The 13,975-nt window shown below is 41.7% G+C and overlaps 1 protein-coding gene across 1 annotated transcript; it reads right to left on the reverse strand.

Moving 5' to 3' along the window:
• Nucleotides 1–12,497: 12,497 nt before the first annotated feature.
• Nucleotides 12,498–13,433, reverse strand: LOC143481527 (olfactory receptor 52H1-like). Its single transcript, XM_076979563.1, has one exon. It carries the CDS (start codon nucleotides 13,431–13,433, stop codon nucleotides 12,498–12,500), a length of 936 nt encoding a protein of 311 aa, XP_076835678.1.
• Between the last annotated feature and the right edge of the window lie 542 nt (nucleotides 13,434–13,975).

A 13,975-nucleotide genomic window follows, 5' to 3' on the forward strand; every position in this document is an offset into this window, starting at 1 on the left:
GAATAAATGTATTGATTATGATTATGATAATGTTTGGTCAACATTATCATGTATATTATCTCTAACAAAAGGAAAACAGACACTGATTAACAATGGATTAATCCTGAATAAATGGAAACCAAATGTGGGGTTCTGGGCTTGCATTTGGGAGGGTGAGAGGGAGAGAGAGAGAAAAATCTGCGTCGTGAGCTCAGATTCCTTTATCTACAATCTGTCTGTAATGGGCGAGAATGTACAAAAAAAGAAGGAAGCGATAATATCATCCACCCATCCATCTCAGGTAAATGGAGGATACAATAACCATCAGCCAACAGACCAACAACCCTCAGGTGTAACTTCCGTGTTTTGTGATCATTGTATCTTAGTTGTCCCTGATGGTTTCTAGTTCCATCTCTTTGTCGGTGTATTACTCCTTATGTTTCCCGGATCCTTGTATTTCATGTGTATTCCTCATGTTTGGTTTATGTCAGGTTTTTGACCTGTGCATTCTGTCTTTTTTGTGTTCAGAATGTTATAGGTTTCCCATATGTGTACCCTGTTTGTTGTGTTATGTTTCTCCTGCTTCCCTCCCTCTTAGATTTTTGCTCTTAGGTTATGTTTCTATAGTGTGTCAGTAGTGTGTCTCTCACCTCACCTCTACGTACTTGTGTCCACCTCCTTTATGTCTTGTATCCCTGGCATTACAACATGACCACTGTTACCAGGATGAAGCAAGAGAGTGTGACTCTGAAAAGTATTATTGCTAGGATAATGCTCAGGTTAGTCATGTCCCCGTGACTAGTAATCAGAGACATCATCTCCCCTGGCGCAGCGAGTACATGCTGCCTGTTGTCAAGAGAAGCCAGGTGAGTGCTAAGAGTCTGCCGATCTTGGTCATCGCTACAGTGAGGAACAACATGTAGTGCAAGATGAGGTTAGATGGATGGGCTTCAGAGATAACCCATACCTCCTCATACCTCTGGTCAAGGGGTGCAGGTGTGGTGAGAACACCTGAGAGGGGAATGTCTGAGTGTTCTTCAAGGGTGTGCTGGTCTCCTGTTGTAGTTGAGTCACCTGCCACACTGTCTGTTGTAGTCCCTAGTGTGGGAGATGCCACTGCCCCAGTTCCAGTCCTTAGTGTGGGAAACGCCACGCCACCAGCACCAGTGCCCAGCGTGACACCATGCCCCTCAGAAGCCGTCCCTGCGGCAATCCCATTAATTCCTGAGGCTATCTTTGCGGCCATCCCGCCGGCAGAGGTCTTCGAGGGCTACCTGGCCTACTCCAGAGGCCTGCTAGAGGCCTTCTGACTCTGCCCAGCCTACTCCAGAGGTTGCCCGGTCTACTCCAGAGGCCTGTCAGGGGCCTTATATACACTGCTCAAAAAAATAAAGGGAACACTTAAACAACACAATATAACTCCAAGTCAACCACACTTCTGTGAAACCAACCTGTTCAGTTAGGAAGCAACACTGATTGTGAATCAATTTCACCTGCTGTTGTGCAAATGGAATAGACAACAGGTAGAAATTAGCAAGACCCCCCCTATAAAGGAGTGGTTCTGCAGGTGGGGACCACAGACCACTTCTCAGTACCTATGCTTTCTGGCTGATGTTTTGGTCACTTTTGAATGTTGGTGGTCCTTTCACACTTGTGGTAGCATGAGACGAACTCTACAACCCACACAAGGTTTGCTGTGTCTGTCAGCATAGTGTCCAGAGGCTGGAGGTGCTACCAGGACACAGGCCAGTACACCAGGAGACGTGGAGGAGGCTGTAGGAGAGCAACAACCCAGCAGCAGGACCGCTACCTCCGCCTTTGTGCAAGAAGGAACAGGAGGAGCACTGCCAGAGCCCTGCAAAATGACCTCCAGCAGGCCACAAGTGTGCATGTGTCTGCACAAACGGTTAGAAACCGACTCCATGAGGATGGTATGAGGGCTCAACGTCCACAGATGGGGGTTGTGCTCACAGCCCAACACCGTGCCGAACGCTTGGCATTTGCCAGAGAACACCAGGATTGGCAAATACGCCACTGGCGCTTTGCACTCTTCACAGATGAAAGCAGGTTCACACTGAACACATGTGACAGACGTCACAGAGTCTGGAGACGCCGTGGAGAGCGATCTGCTGCCTGCAACATCCTTCAGCATGACCAGTTTGGCAGTGGGTGTGGGGTGGCATTTCTTTGTAGGGCCGCACAACCCTCCATGTGCTCACCAGATGTAGCCTGACTGCCATTAGGTACCGAGATGAGATCCTCAGACCCCTTGTGAGACCATATGCTGGTGCGGTTGGCCTTGGGTTCCTCCTAATGCAGGACAATGCTAGACCTCGTGTGTCTGGAGTGTGTCAGCAGTTCCTGCAAGATGAAGGCATTAAAGCTATGGACTGGCCCGCCCGTTCCCCAGACCTGAATCCGATTGAGCACATCTGGGACATCATGTCTCGCTCCATCCACCAACGTCACGTTGCACCACAGACTGTCCAGGAGTTGGCGGATGCTTTAGTCCAGGTCTGGGAGGAGATCTCTCAGGAGACCATCCGCCACCTCATCAGGAGCATGCCCAGGCGTTGTAGGGAGGTCATACAGGCACGTGGAGGCCACACACAATACTGAACCTCATTTTGACTTGTTTTAAGGACATTACATCAAAGTTGGATCAGCCTGTAGTGTGTTTTTCCACTTTAATTGTGTGTATGGCTCCAAATCCAGGCCTCCATTGGTTAATAAATTTGATTTCCATTGATGAATTTTGTGTGATTTTGTTGTCAGCACATTCAACTTTGTACAGAACAAAGTATTCAATGAGAATATTTCATTCATTCAGATCTAGGATGTGTTATTTGAGTGTTCCCTTTATTTTTTTGAGCAGTGTATATAATTTACAACACCTTGGAAGTCCGGTGTTAAAATCCAGAAGTGAAGATGCAAATATTTCAGAGATCTTTGTAACTCCAAATCCGAACTGTACATGAAACTGGGACCAAGCCTACTGGAACCAACTCAGCAAACTCAGTCTACAGACACCAAACTCGACAACATTTCAACCAAGGAAAGGGTAATTATTCTTGAAACCAGTATTCAGCTTTCCAGCCCTTAAGGACAAAGGACCATGTGCCTCTGAATTTGAGCACTGTGATATGTGATTGATATAAAGACACAACTTATGATCTTTCATGTACATGAGTATTAAATGATCTTATCAGAATACCTATTATTGTATAGTCACCCCACATTGATGCATATCCATTTATCACTGTGTTTTAGTAGTTAGATCTACCCATTCTTATAGTCTTGAATAGGGCTGGGTATCGATTCAAATTCCAAGAATCGATCCGATTCCGATTCTGAAGATTAAGAATCGATTTATTTCGATTTAATCCGATTTAATCGATTCGATGCGATTCGATCCAATTCGGGGTTTAGTGTTATTAAAAATGTATTTATTTGAGCAGTTTCCTGACTATGTACAGAAGCAACATGTTAAAACTAGTATTATATCAATATTAATCAGCAAATAGTTACTGGTAGTTGGTAGTTACTGATGGCTGGAAGACTGGTGAAAAGGGTAATCATAAATCTACCTTCAAGAAAGGTAATCCAGGACAATAAACAGAGGACATCTTTGAGGTGTCTATATCTGCAACAGTGGACTCCTACTGGGACACTAACCAGTGCATTATTATTATGATTGAAATAATTAAGAAGTCACCCAAAAGCTGTTGCTACCAAATGCATTTTTATTTTAAAAGTGCTCACACTTAATAAACTGAAAGTATAAAATGTAAACGTGTATTTTTCTTTAAAGTGAGAATATAATAACAGAACTGTCACGTTACGGTCCCCGACCCCTCCCTGTTGGGCGTGTGTTAACGTTGTCTGCGTCTACTCGTCTGCGTATCTCCGCGGGTGCGGGTGCGTCTTGTGATAATCCTCACCTGTGGCTCGTCTCGTCATCACGTGGGGTTTATGTGGTTTGTCCATTTAATGTGCGTTCGCGCAGCGTCCTGTGCTCGTCGTTGTTTGACTCACACATGTTCTATAAACGTGTTTTATGTGCGCTGTCTGCGCTTCGGTAAATGTATTAAACGTAATGTTTTGGAAAGTGCAAAGGATTCTGTCTCGTCCATCGCCTTGCGCCCAACGTTACAAGAACATTTTAAACTTTTTTAAACTGTAAAAACACTGGGTAAACTGTCAGTGACATGGACTAACTGTAAATAGTCACTGACACTGGATAAACTGTGCTTCTGTTTTTAGATTGCCGATTTGACTATCATCGTTACCGTCACTGTCCGACGCCACGTTGTTTTACGTTAGACCGAGCACGCCAGCGTGAATTCAGTGACGAGGCGGGGGTAAAAGTTCACTAAAAAATCGATCTTTGGACGTACGAATCGATTATCAGATCATCATATGCGAATCGATTCTGAATCGGAAAATCGATTTTTTCAACACAGGCCTAGTCTTGAACTGTATGGTGAATGCATGCATGTATATATTCCTGTGTGTTCTGCTGTTTAGACATGCATGCTCATTAATTCTGTGTGTTAGAGTCATAGAGACCTGTGTATTTCCATATTCACGTGCTGCATTATTTTAGACATATCAGTACACTTGTATTCCGGTGTATTATTAATTTAAATTTATATATAACCAAGTATCAACATGTAATGTGCTATATTAGGCATATGCATACCTATGTATTAGTTTGTATGTTGTTATTCATCAAATGTAATCATTTTCATGTGTGCTTATGTGACCTTACATTCATGCCTGTCTGTGCATTATGTGTCATTTATTGTCCAAAAGTGGAAATTAAGAATGGCACAATGTGTAGACTAATAGAATCAAACTAATACTTATTTAGGCAGAGTTTGTAAGTTCCCTATTTATTTAGGAATAGGGAATTCCCTTTGTCTTCAAATTGTGCTAATCTGCCTTCTTCTGTTAAGTCATTAACTAGACCTAGAAAGATGCCCCCCCCCCCCCCTCTCTCCCCTGTCCGGGCAGAGGTAATGAATATTCAGTAATCAAGGCCCAATGGTCAATGACAGGATGACCAAGAAAGTGCCCCTAAAATTTGGTTAAAAACCCTTGCTCAAGGAGAGACAATCGGGCTGGCAGACTTGGAAGGACTTGAAAATTTTCGCCAGACTTGCCGAGGCTCAGACATTCAAACTCGTTGGAAACATGCCAAACCATCGCGACCAACAGTTTGCTGGACTCATGCTGAACACGGCAGAGTCCACTGTAGCGATGCCAAAAGACCGGAACTAAAGCTCTCATGGAGTACAACAGAAGATTCTTGTATATTATATTTTATTTTCTATTTTACATGTCATCGTCAAACTTACTTTCATTTTGTCCAGTCTTTCAAGTCAAGCTCATTTTCTTTCTTAGTTAAGTTATCTCCTCCAGTCAACTGCACAGGTTTGTCTGCGCCCTCCAGCTGCGACTGTGACGTCACTGCTAAGTCTTCCTGATTTGAGCAGTCTCACGAGACCTGCTCCGCCGACTTTAGACACTGCAGAAGGAAACGAACCGTGAACGTCCACCAGTCGGTCCGCTTCACAACACCTCCTCTTCAAAGTAAGACCCTCAGAGTTTATATGCTGCTTTGGGGTTGCCAACTTGTACCTCACAACTTCTATCTCTCCCAGAATCCGATTTAACTTACTGTTACCATTAGCCTGCCCAAACTTTCTCTTTCTCCTTTTTTGTTTTCTTTTTATAGACCTCGTGTCCATCCCTGGGTTCTAAGCTAGTTAGTTTCCTTAGTGTAGCCATATAATCCGTTTAAATCCAATGACCTCCATAGTTGTTTATCATTCACATGTTGTTGTTTAATTTCCTATTCTTTGTTGTTTACTATTATACCTCTGGTTAGATTAGTAGATTTACATACAGTCCCTGACATACAGTCCCTGACATAAGTTCTGTCGCTTATCCATGTTGTGGAAACAAAAGCTTATAACCTGACTTTAAATTCATCGATTGGTTTTAGAAATGACTCATGTGAAAGCTGAAACCCTCCCAAATGAGATTTAATTTACGAAAATAAATTTGCTTTACTGCAGAAATATTGATCATTTAATGAACACAGAAAGGTCAGATAGTGGTGAGTAAATGACATGTTAGTCAGTCTTTACATGTATGCTAATCACTAAGCACTAAATGCACTACATAAATATACCGTATTTTCCGGACTATAAGCCGCTACTTTTTTGTATCAGTGAATCAGGTGGTAGGTCAAAGTTGTAAATCAAAGAAGAAAGTGCTCATATTCATTTAGCACATGCAAGCAGCAGGCTCGACGGAGATTTTTTTTCAAACCATGTGTTGTGCCAAATTCCGAGTGACCTCGTTTGCACACGCATAAAGACGTTACAGATGATATTCGGGAGTTACAGTGCTTATAACTTCATTGAGCACTCTAGTTTTGTCCTAACTAGATATTCAGACATAATACTGCTGTAATAGCCTACGGCGAAGTCGTGGTCAGAGTTGAACTTAGGTATAGCCAGTGTGTATTTTATTTATAATAATTAACACCCTTGAGCCAGTGTGGCTTAGGACATAGATAATGCCGTTTCATTTGCTGTGATGGATAATTAAAGTCTAGCTCTTATTTATGCATAGAAACATAAATTGACTATATCATCTGTAGCGTCTTTATGCGTGGATAAACAAGGGGAGTCGGAATTCGACACAACAGCGGCTGAAAGCCAAAACTGTCGCACATGAAATGCTACAGGCACCATTCAGAAATTGAAATCAGTTCAGTTAAATGTACAGTGAGTCCCCACTTAACGATGGGGTTAGAGACTGAAAAGTCCGTCGTAAAGCAGTTTTCGTCATCATGGACGAAATTTTGATTTCATAGGTGGGGGACACACAAATGGCTTGAGAACTGGGGTGCGGGGGGGGTGTCAAAGGTTGGCTGAAAGGGGGTTCAGCGTGAGAACTCAGAGCGGTCGTTTTCTACATGGTCCTAGCGCTTGATTCGTCACTATTTAAATATTTGTTTTTAACCATAAAAATAAAAAAATGCCAATAAATTATGCCAATAAAAAAGTCGGTTGTAACTCCAGTCCATCGTTAACCAGACCCGTCTTTAAGCAGGGACTCACTGTATTCAGTTCAGTAGATATATATGGCTTATAGCCCGGTGCGGCATATAAAAAATTAAAAAAATTTTAAAAAACGTTGGTGCGTCTTATATTGAGGTGTGCTCTATAGTCCAGAAAATACGGTAATAAACCATATAATTTGAACGGCTATCACCTCAATGTCTGCCTCACCCTCGTAATCATTACATACTGTATACTATCAGTCCAGTCACCCTATCAGGACATATCTGTCCCACAAGAGTTTTCTATTTTTTTTCGCAAAAGTACCCCCACATGTGTCTGTGTATAGAGAGCAGTAAATTAACTGTTAAGTATACATAATTCAGTATACATAATAAATACAGCTTCTACACCTGTGAGCGTCCCCGTGGCAGAACCTGAGCGTTACGATGGATCTCCTGAATGCTTCCATAATTTTCTCATGCAGTGTTCAATATATTTCACGTATCATCCAGTCCGATGCCAGGCTGAGCTGCAGAAGGACCACTTTATCTTATCGTTCCTCACTGGAATAACGGGTACCTGGGGCACAGCGTTGTGGGACAATGATAACCCAGCCCTCCAGTCTGAGAGTCAGTTCACAGCGTTGTTCAGAGCTGTGTTCGATCATCCCGCTGACGGTTGTGACATGGGAGACCGACTTGACGAGATCCACCAAAGACAATGAAGTGCAGCTGACTATACGAGGGAGTTCCGTACGCTGGCTACAGGAGGCGGTTGGAGTGATTTGGCGGTATTCTGCCGCGGTCTAAGGACAGACGTACAGGTCGAACTCGCCAGCCGGAATGAACCCCTCACATTAACGGAGTTTATTCAAGCTGCAGTACACGTTGACAAGGTGTTGATAACTTACCGTTCTGATATAGATGACATTCTCATCACTACGTCCTGTGCACCACCTCCCCGTATGTGTGATGAGAGTCTTCATGGAACCGATGAATCCAAGCGGCTGGACAGGTCCCCGCTCACTTGCCAACCCTTACTGGTTATCCGGAAGAATAATTAGCTTACTTGTACAAGTATCCTGGGGAGGTATAGATATGAACCTGTCAGCTTTGGTGGATTTAGGAACAGCAGGCGATTTCATAGACCGGGACCTAGCCTACCACCTACACCTACACAGATCTCCTGGAAGAGACGAGAGCTCATACGGTGGAGAACCAGTTGCCTCAGTAAATGTATTCACCTACCACTCCGGTCCTCCTTGGTAGAAAGTCCCGACACTCCTCTATCTGACGTCATCCCTGTGCAGTATCGTCAATTCAGTACAGTGCCCAGTGATTGTGCAATTGACATCCTGCCTGGAGCCCCCTTACCTTGTAAAATGAAACCTTACCCTCTATCATGTCCTGAAGATTTGGCAATGGAGTCCTACATTACCGAGGCTCTGCAGAAGGGGTTTATTCGACCATCCACCCCTCCAGTTGCGGCTGGCTTCTTCTTCATTGAAAAGAAAGGAGGGGGATTGCGCCCTTGCATTGATTATCATGCCCTTAATGCAGTCACATTTAAATACCTCTCCCCTTTATCACCACCTTACTAGAACGCCTGATGGGGGTGAATATATTTACCAAGCTAGACTTATGGAGTGGTTACAACTTGATCCGTATAAGAGAGGGAGATGAGTGGAAAACTGCCTTTGTTACTGCCAGAGGGCGCAGAGTACCTTGTAATGCCATATGGACTGACAAATAGTCCCTCCGTGTTCCAAACGTTCATGGATGAAATCTTCTGTGACATGATTGATGACTTTGTGTTTGTTTATATTGATGACTTTCTGATGTGCTTGTTATATATATATAAACAAATATTGTTCCTATATAAATTGAAAGATTCTGTCACGTTGTGGGGGGGCCCCCTGCCGGTCGCCCCCGGTTACAGCGGCAGCGGTCCTGTTTTTGGTCACGTGATGTTCATCCCTCAGGTGGGCGGAACCCGTGATCCGTCTCACCTGAGAGTCGTCGTTCCTTTTTAGTTGCTCACCCTGCCCGTCACACATTCATTCATTCATTCATTCATATTTACTCCCCTTCTATCTCGGAACATATCAAACACATCTTTGTGGTGTTACAATGCCTACGGGAAAATAATCTTTATGTGAAGGCGGAGAAATGTCAATTTCTCTGTGACATTTCTGGGATTTACGCTTTCTCCTGCTCAGATCTCCATGGATACTGAAAAGGTGGAGGCTGTTACGAACTGGCCGACCCCCCGTACTACGAAAGAACTACAGTGATTCCTGGGTTTTGCTAACTTCTGTCGCCGTTTTATCCGAGGATTCGGTGAGTTAGCAGCCCCTCTCACCAATCTTCTAAAATGGGGGAAGAATTGGAACTTCACCTGGGCCACTGAGGAGGAACGAGCGTTCTTGTTCCTTAAGAAGGCTTTCACGTCAGCTCTCATACTGCATCTTCCCGACCTCCAGCTCCAGTTTATAGTGGAAGTCGATGCCTCAGAGGTAGGAGTGGGTGCTGTTTTCTCTCAGAGGCAGGGAAACCCACCAAAATTACACCCGCAGAGTTGAATTACGACGTTGGTAACCGAGAACTCCTGGCCATCAAGCTCGTCCTCAAGCAATGGCGTCACTGGTTACAAGATCTCATCACTTGTCATCTTTTGTTGTTGCTCCTCACCCCTTTAGTTGGCCCATTTGACTGTCATGCCTGGTCTGACCCTACCATCCAAATGTCGCAGCAGAAATTGAGACTCGTCAGACCAGGCAACTTTTTTCCAATATTCTATTGTCCAACTTTGGTGAGCCTGTGTGAATTGTAGCCTCAGTTTCCTGTTCTTAGCTGACAGGAGTGGCACCCGGGGTGGTCTTCTGCTGCTGTAGCCCATCCGCCTCAAGGTTTGACGTGTTGTGCATTCAGAGATGCTCTTCTGCATGCCTTGGTTGTAACAACTGGTTATTTGAGTTAGTGTTGCCGTTCTATCAGCTTGAACCAGTCTGGCCATTCTCCTCTGACTTCTGGCATCAACAAGGCATTTGCGCTCACAGAACTGCCACTCACTGGATATTTTCTCTTTGTCGGACCATTCTCTGTAAACCCTAGATATGGTTGTGTGTGAAAGTCACAGTAGATCAGCAGTTTCTGAAATTATCACACTAGCCCGTCTGGCACCAACAACCCTGGCACGTTCAAAGTCACTTAAATCACTTTCTTCCCCATTCTGATGCTCTGTTTGAACTGCAGCAGGTCGTCTTGACCATGACTACAGGCCTAAATGCATTGAGTTGCTGCCATGTGATTGGATGATTTGACATTTGTGTTAATGAGCAGTTGGTGTACCTAATAAAGTGGCAAGTGAGTGTATATACCCTGAGTTTTCAGTTTATCACTGGGCTTTATTTGTTTCCTGGCCTCTTGAATTGTTTATTTCTTTGTGTTTGATCTATTTCATCCATGATGTATGTATCATTTCTCTGTCTCCGACATACCTTGTGTTACGACCCTGGACCGTTTAAATTCTTATGGATTTACCCTTCATAAGTCTCTACTCAGTGTGTTCATCACTCCACGCCCTGCGTTACACTTGAATTATATCTTCCAGTTGTCCCTTTAGGTCTGATGTATTCTCTAAGTCTACCCACTGTTGTTAATTATTGTCCCACCCATTGTTTTCTCTTGGTTGTCTTGCCAATAATTGGTAAAAATGTAAATATTAAAACTAAGTCACCATAAAACCAAACCATATCAAATAAAAACAGATTCATCCACATTTTTCCAGAGATAGCATGTCTTTTTCAAAACTAAGTACAGATAAAAAAAGAAAAGTTGATTTAGGAGCAGATCATTTAAGTACTGAAAGCTGTGAGATGGGTCAGACTTTTCTAGCACATCCCACAGAAGCTGTTGTACTGAATACAGAGTATTGAGCACTTTGTCAGGTCCCTCAAACATGAACAATTTTTGCAGCGTGACAGGGTCGTAGTTTATGGTCCTAGTAAAAGAGGCAACTGCTGTTATACGTAGTATTCCCATGAAGGGTTATGGCAAAGTCTAGGTTGAGTCAGTAACAGTGATAGTGTGGTATGATAATCAGGTGTAGTGTTATAATAATGAGAAAGAACCCATAAGCTGCACAGAAACTAGTGTAAAATGGATAGATATGTATTGTAAGAGTGAAATATTTGAAATGAGACATTAATAGTGAGTACACCAGACAGACTTCAGACTTCCCTACCTCCCTGCCTAGTCATAACAGTCACAAAACACAACACAAACAGCAGCCAATCCTACCCTGATGCACTTTATAAACACGGAACAAATAACTGTACAAATATTAACAGTAACAACAGTACAAAAAACACACACAAGATGAAGGTCATAAGAGGATGTACTGGGTCAACAATTTGCCCGATCATATGATAATATCATATATCATATCATTGTCATATTACACCCACATTTTTTCTTTTATTACCAACAAATTGTATAGTTGTTTAACGATCTAATAGCTGGTTTCCACAGGGGACAGCATTTCCATACAACTCATAATAATCCCATAGCAGGGCAAAAAAAACAACAGGTTGTCGAATGTCTAATTCCTAATTTCAACCAAAGAGAGTACAGTACTGCTTTATATTAGTTGTGGTCAACAATGCAACATGCTTTGCTTTGCATGGGTCCATGGTCTGAATCAGGCTGTGGGGATATTGTGCAGCTGGTTAAGCTTGAGCATTGTCTGTTGAATCGAATGGTGATTACAATTTGGTGTGCCTGTATCTGGTGTGCAGTAGCCTACTTCTATGTAGATTTTCTTTTCAGTACGTAAGATGGAACCATAGAGAGATGCTTTCTGCACATGCCCAGCTCTATTGCTGAAAAACAAACTAACTATTGAAGCCTGACTTTGTGGCTATTTCTTGTTTTTGTGTTTATACATTTGCAAAATACACAGAACTCTTCAATCCAGTCCTCTCTTACATATTCTGCACAGTATCCTTCTTTATTTTCTATATATTTTGGTTTATAGTAAGAAAATGTATTAATTTTAAACTACAATGAAATAGGCTTAGGTTATATAAATATATACATTAGAATACATATATGTTATATTTAATACAATAAAATATTACAAAATAAAAGACCACCTTCAACATCCCCTATAATATCCTTCATTCATTCATTCATTCATTCATTCATTATCCGAACCGCTTAATCCCGCTAGTCGGGGTCACGGGGGGGCTGGAGCCAATCCCAGCAATTCCAAGCGAAGGCAGGGTACACCATGGGCAGGTCGCCAGTCCACCGCATGGCCAACACACACGCACGCACGCACACCTACGGGCAATTTAGAGTGATCAATCAACCTAACCCGCATGTCTTTGGACCGTGGGAGGAAACCGGAGTACCCGGACCCTATAATATAAAAAGGTTAATTCTGAACCATACATTTTCTGTAGTTTTGAAAAAGTCTCTTGCGTATCTCTGAAAGCCTAAGACCATATATAAGTGGATTAAGGAGAGGTGGGATGACAAGAATCTCCACTTGAAAAGCATTCCGTAGATGACCAGGGAAGTCTTTGGATCCATAGCGACTGAACAATAAATCAAAAAGTCCAGCTATAGTGAAGTTTAACAATGACAACAAATGTGGCCCACAAGTGCCTATGAACTTCTTTTTGTTTTCTGCAGAATTTTTACAAGCAGCAAGTAACCTTTCATATGAAAACATGATAACCAAAGCATGTGCCATGAAGATGCCAAGCAATGTAAAGCCATATACATTGATATTATTAGAAGGAATACAAGACAGTTTTGCAAAAGACCAGTTATCACAATAAAGTCTATCAATATGTACTCCACATAATGGCAGTTGGCTTGCAAGTATAACATTAGGTAAACCTACAATAAAAGGGAAAGACCATGTGTATAAAATAGCTTTAGTCACTGTTTTGGTACTGACAGCGCTGTTATATTCTAATGGCTTACATATTGCAACATATCTATCATAAGCCATTATAACTAAAGTTGTAAACTCACACATAAAAGATGTGTAAATAATAACTGCCTGAATCATACACCCACTATATGAAATCATATATGATGATGAAAACAAGTCATAAATAAATTTAGGATAAAACCCTGATGTTCCATACAGTTCATTTAAACACAGATTGCACAGAAAGAGATACATAGGTTCATGCAAAGATTTTTCTAAAATAATCACCATAATCAATGAGAGATTTAAAAAAATGATTAAGATATAAACAGACAAAGTTAAAAAAAGAAAAACATATTTTGGTTCCAAATCTATTACTCCAGCCAAAATGAACATGCCATTATACGATGTGTTATAAACAGAAGTCATAGCTGAAACTCTATAAAACATAAAATTATATATAAATATGCTATCCTATTACATTCATTATATTTTAAGTTCAAAAAAATATTTAACATGACTGAAAAACATAAACATGTTATTATGGTAAATTGATATTAGCAGTGCAAGAAATGTTAGCAGCCCTGTAACATACTTTGGACCTTAGAATCAGTAAAAGTTTTAACATAACCTTTTTATCTTGTCAGCGCACTGACACTCCTTGTTCATGTACTATGTGCCCATTGGTCATCAATTAATTAATTAATTAATTAACATATAAATATGTAGTTAACATGAAGCAAACATTTAAAGAGTTTATGAACCATTTTTTTTAACTGCACTTCATTTTTTAAATAACTGGACACCTTAGTCATATCAAGGCATGATTTTACCAATGCTGTAACATACCACAATGTATGATACTGCATTTTGTAGTGTTTAAATATTCAATAAAAAAGGTGCCAAAAACTGCACTTTTTTACACTACCATTTTTTTTGCCATATTCCAAATAAAATACGTTCAGGTGTGA

This window comes from Brachyhypopomus gauderio, chromosome 18, assembly GCF_052324685.1.
Source record: "Brachyhypopomus gauderio isolate BG-103 chromosome 18, BGAUD_0.2, whole genome shotgun sequence".
Lineage (NCBI taxonomy): Eukaryota > Metazoa > Chordata > Actinopteri > Gymnotiformes > Hypopomidae > Brachyhypopomus > Brachyhypopomus gauderio.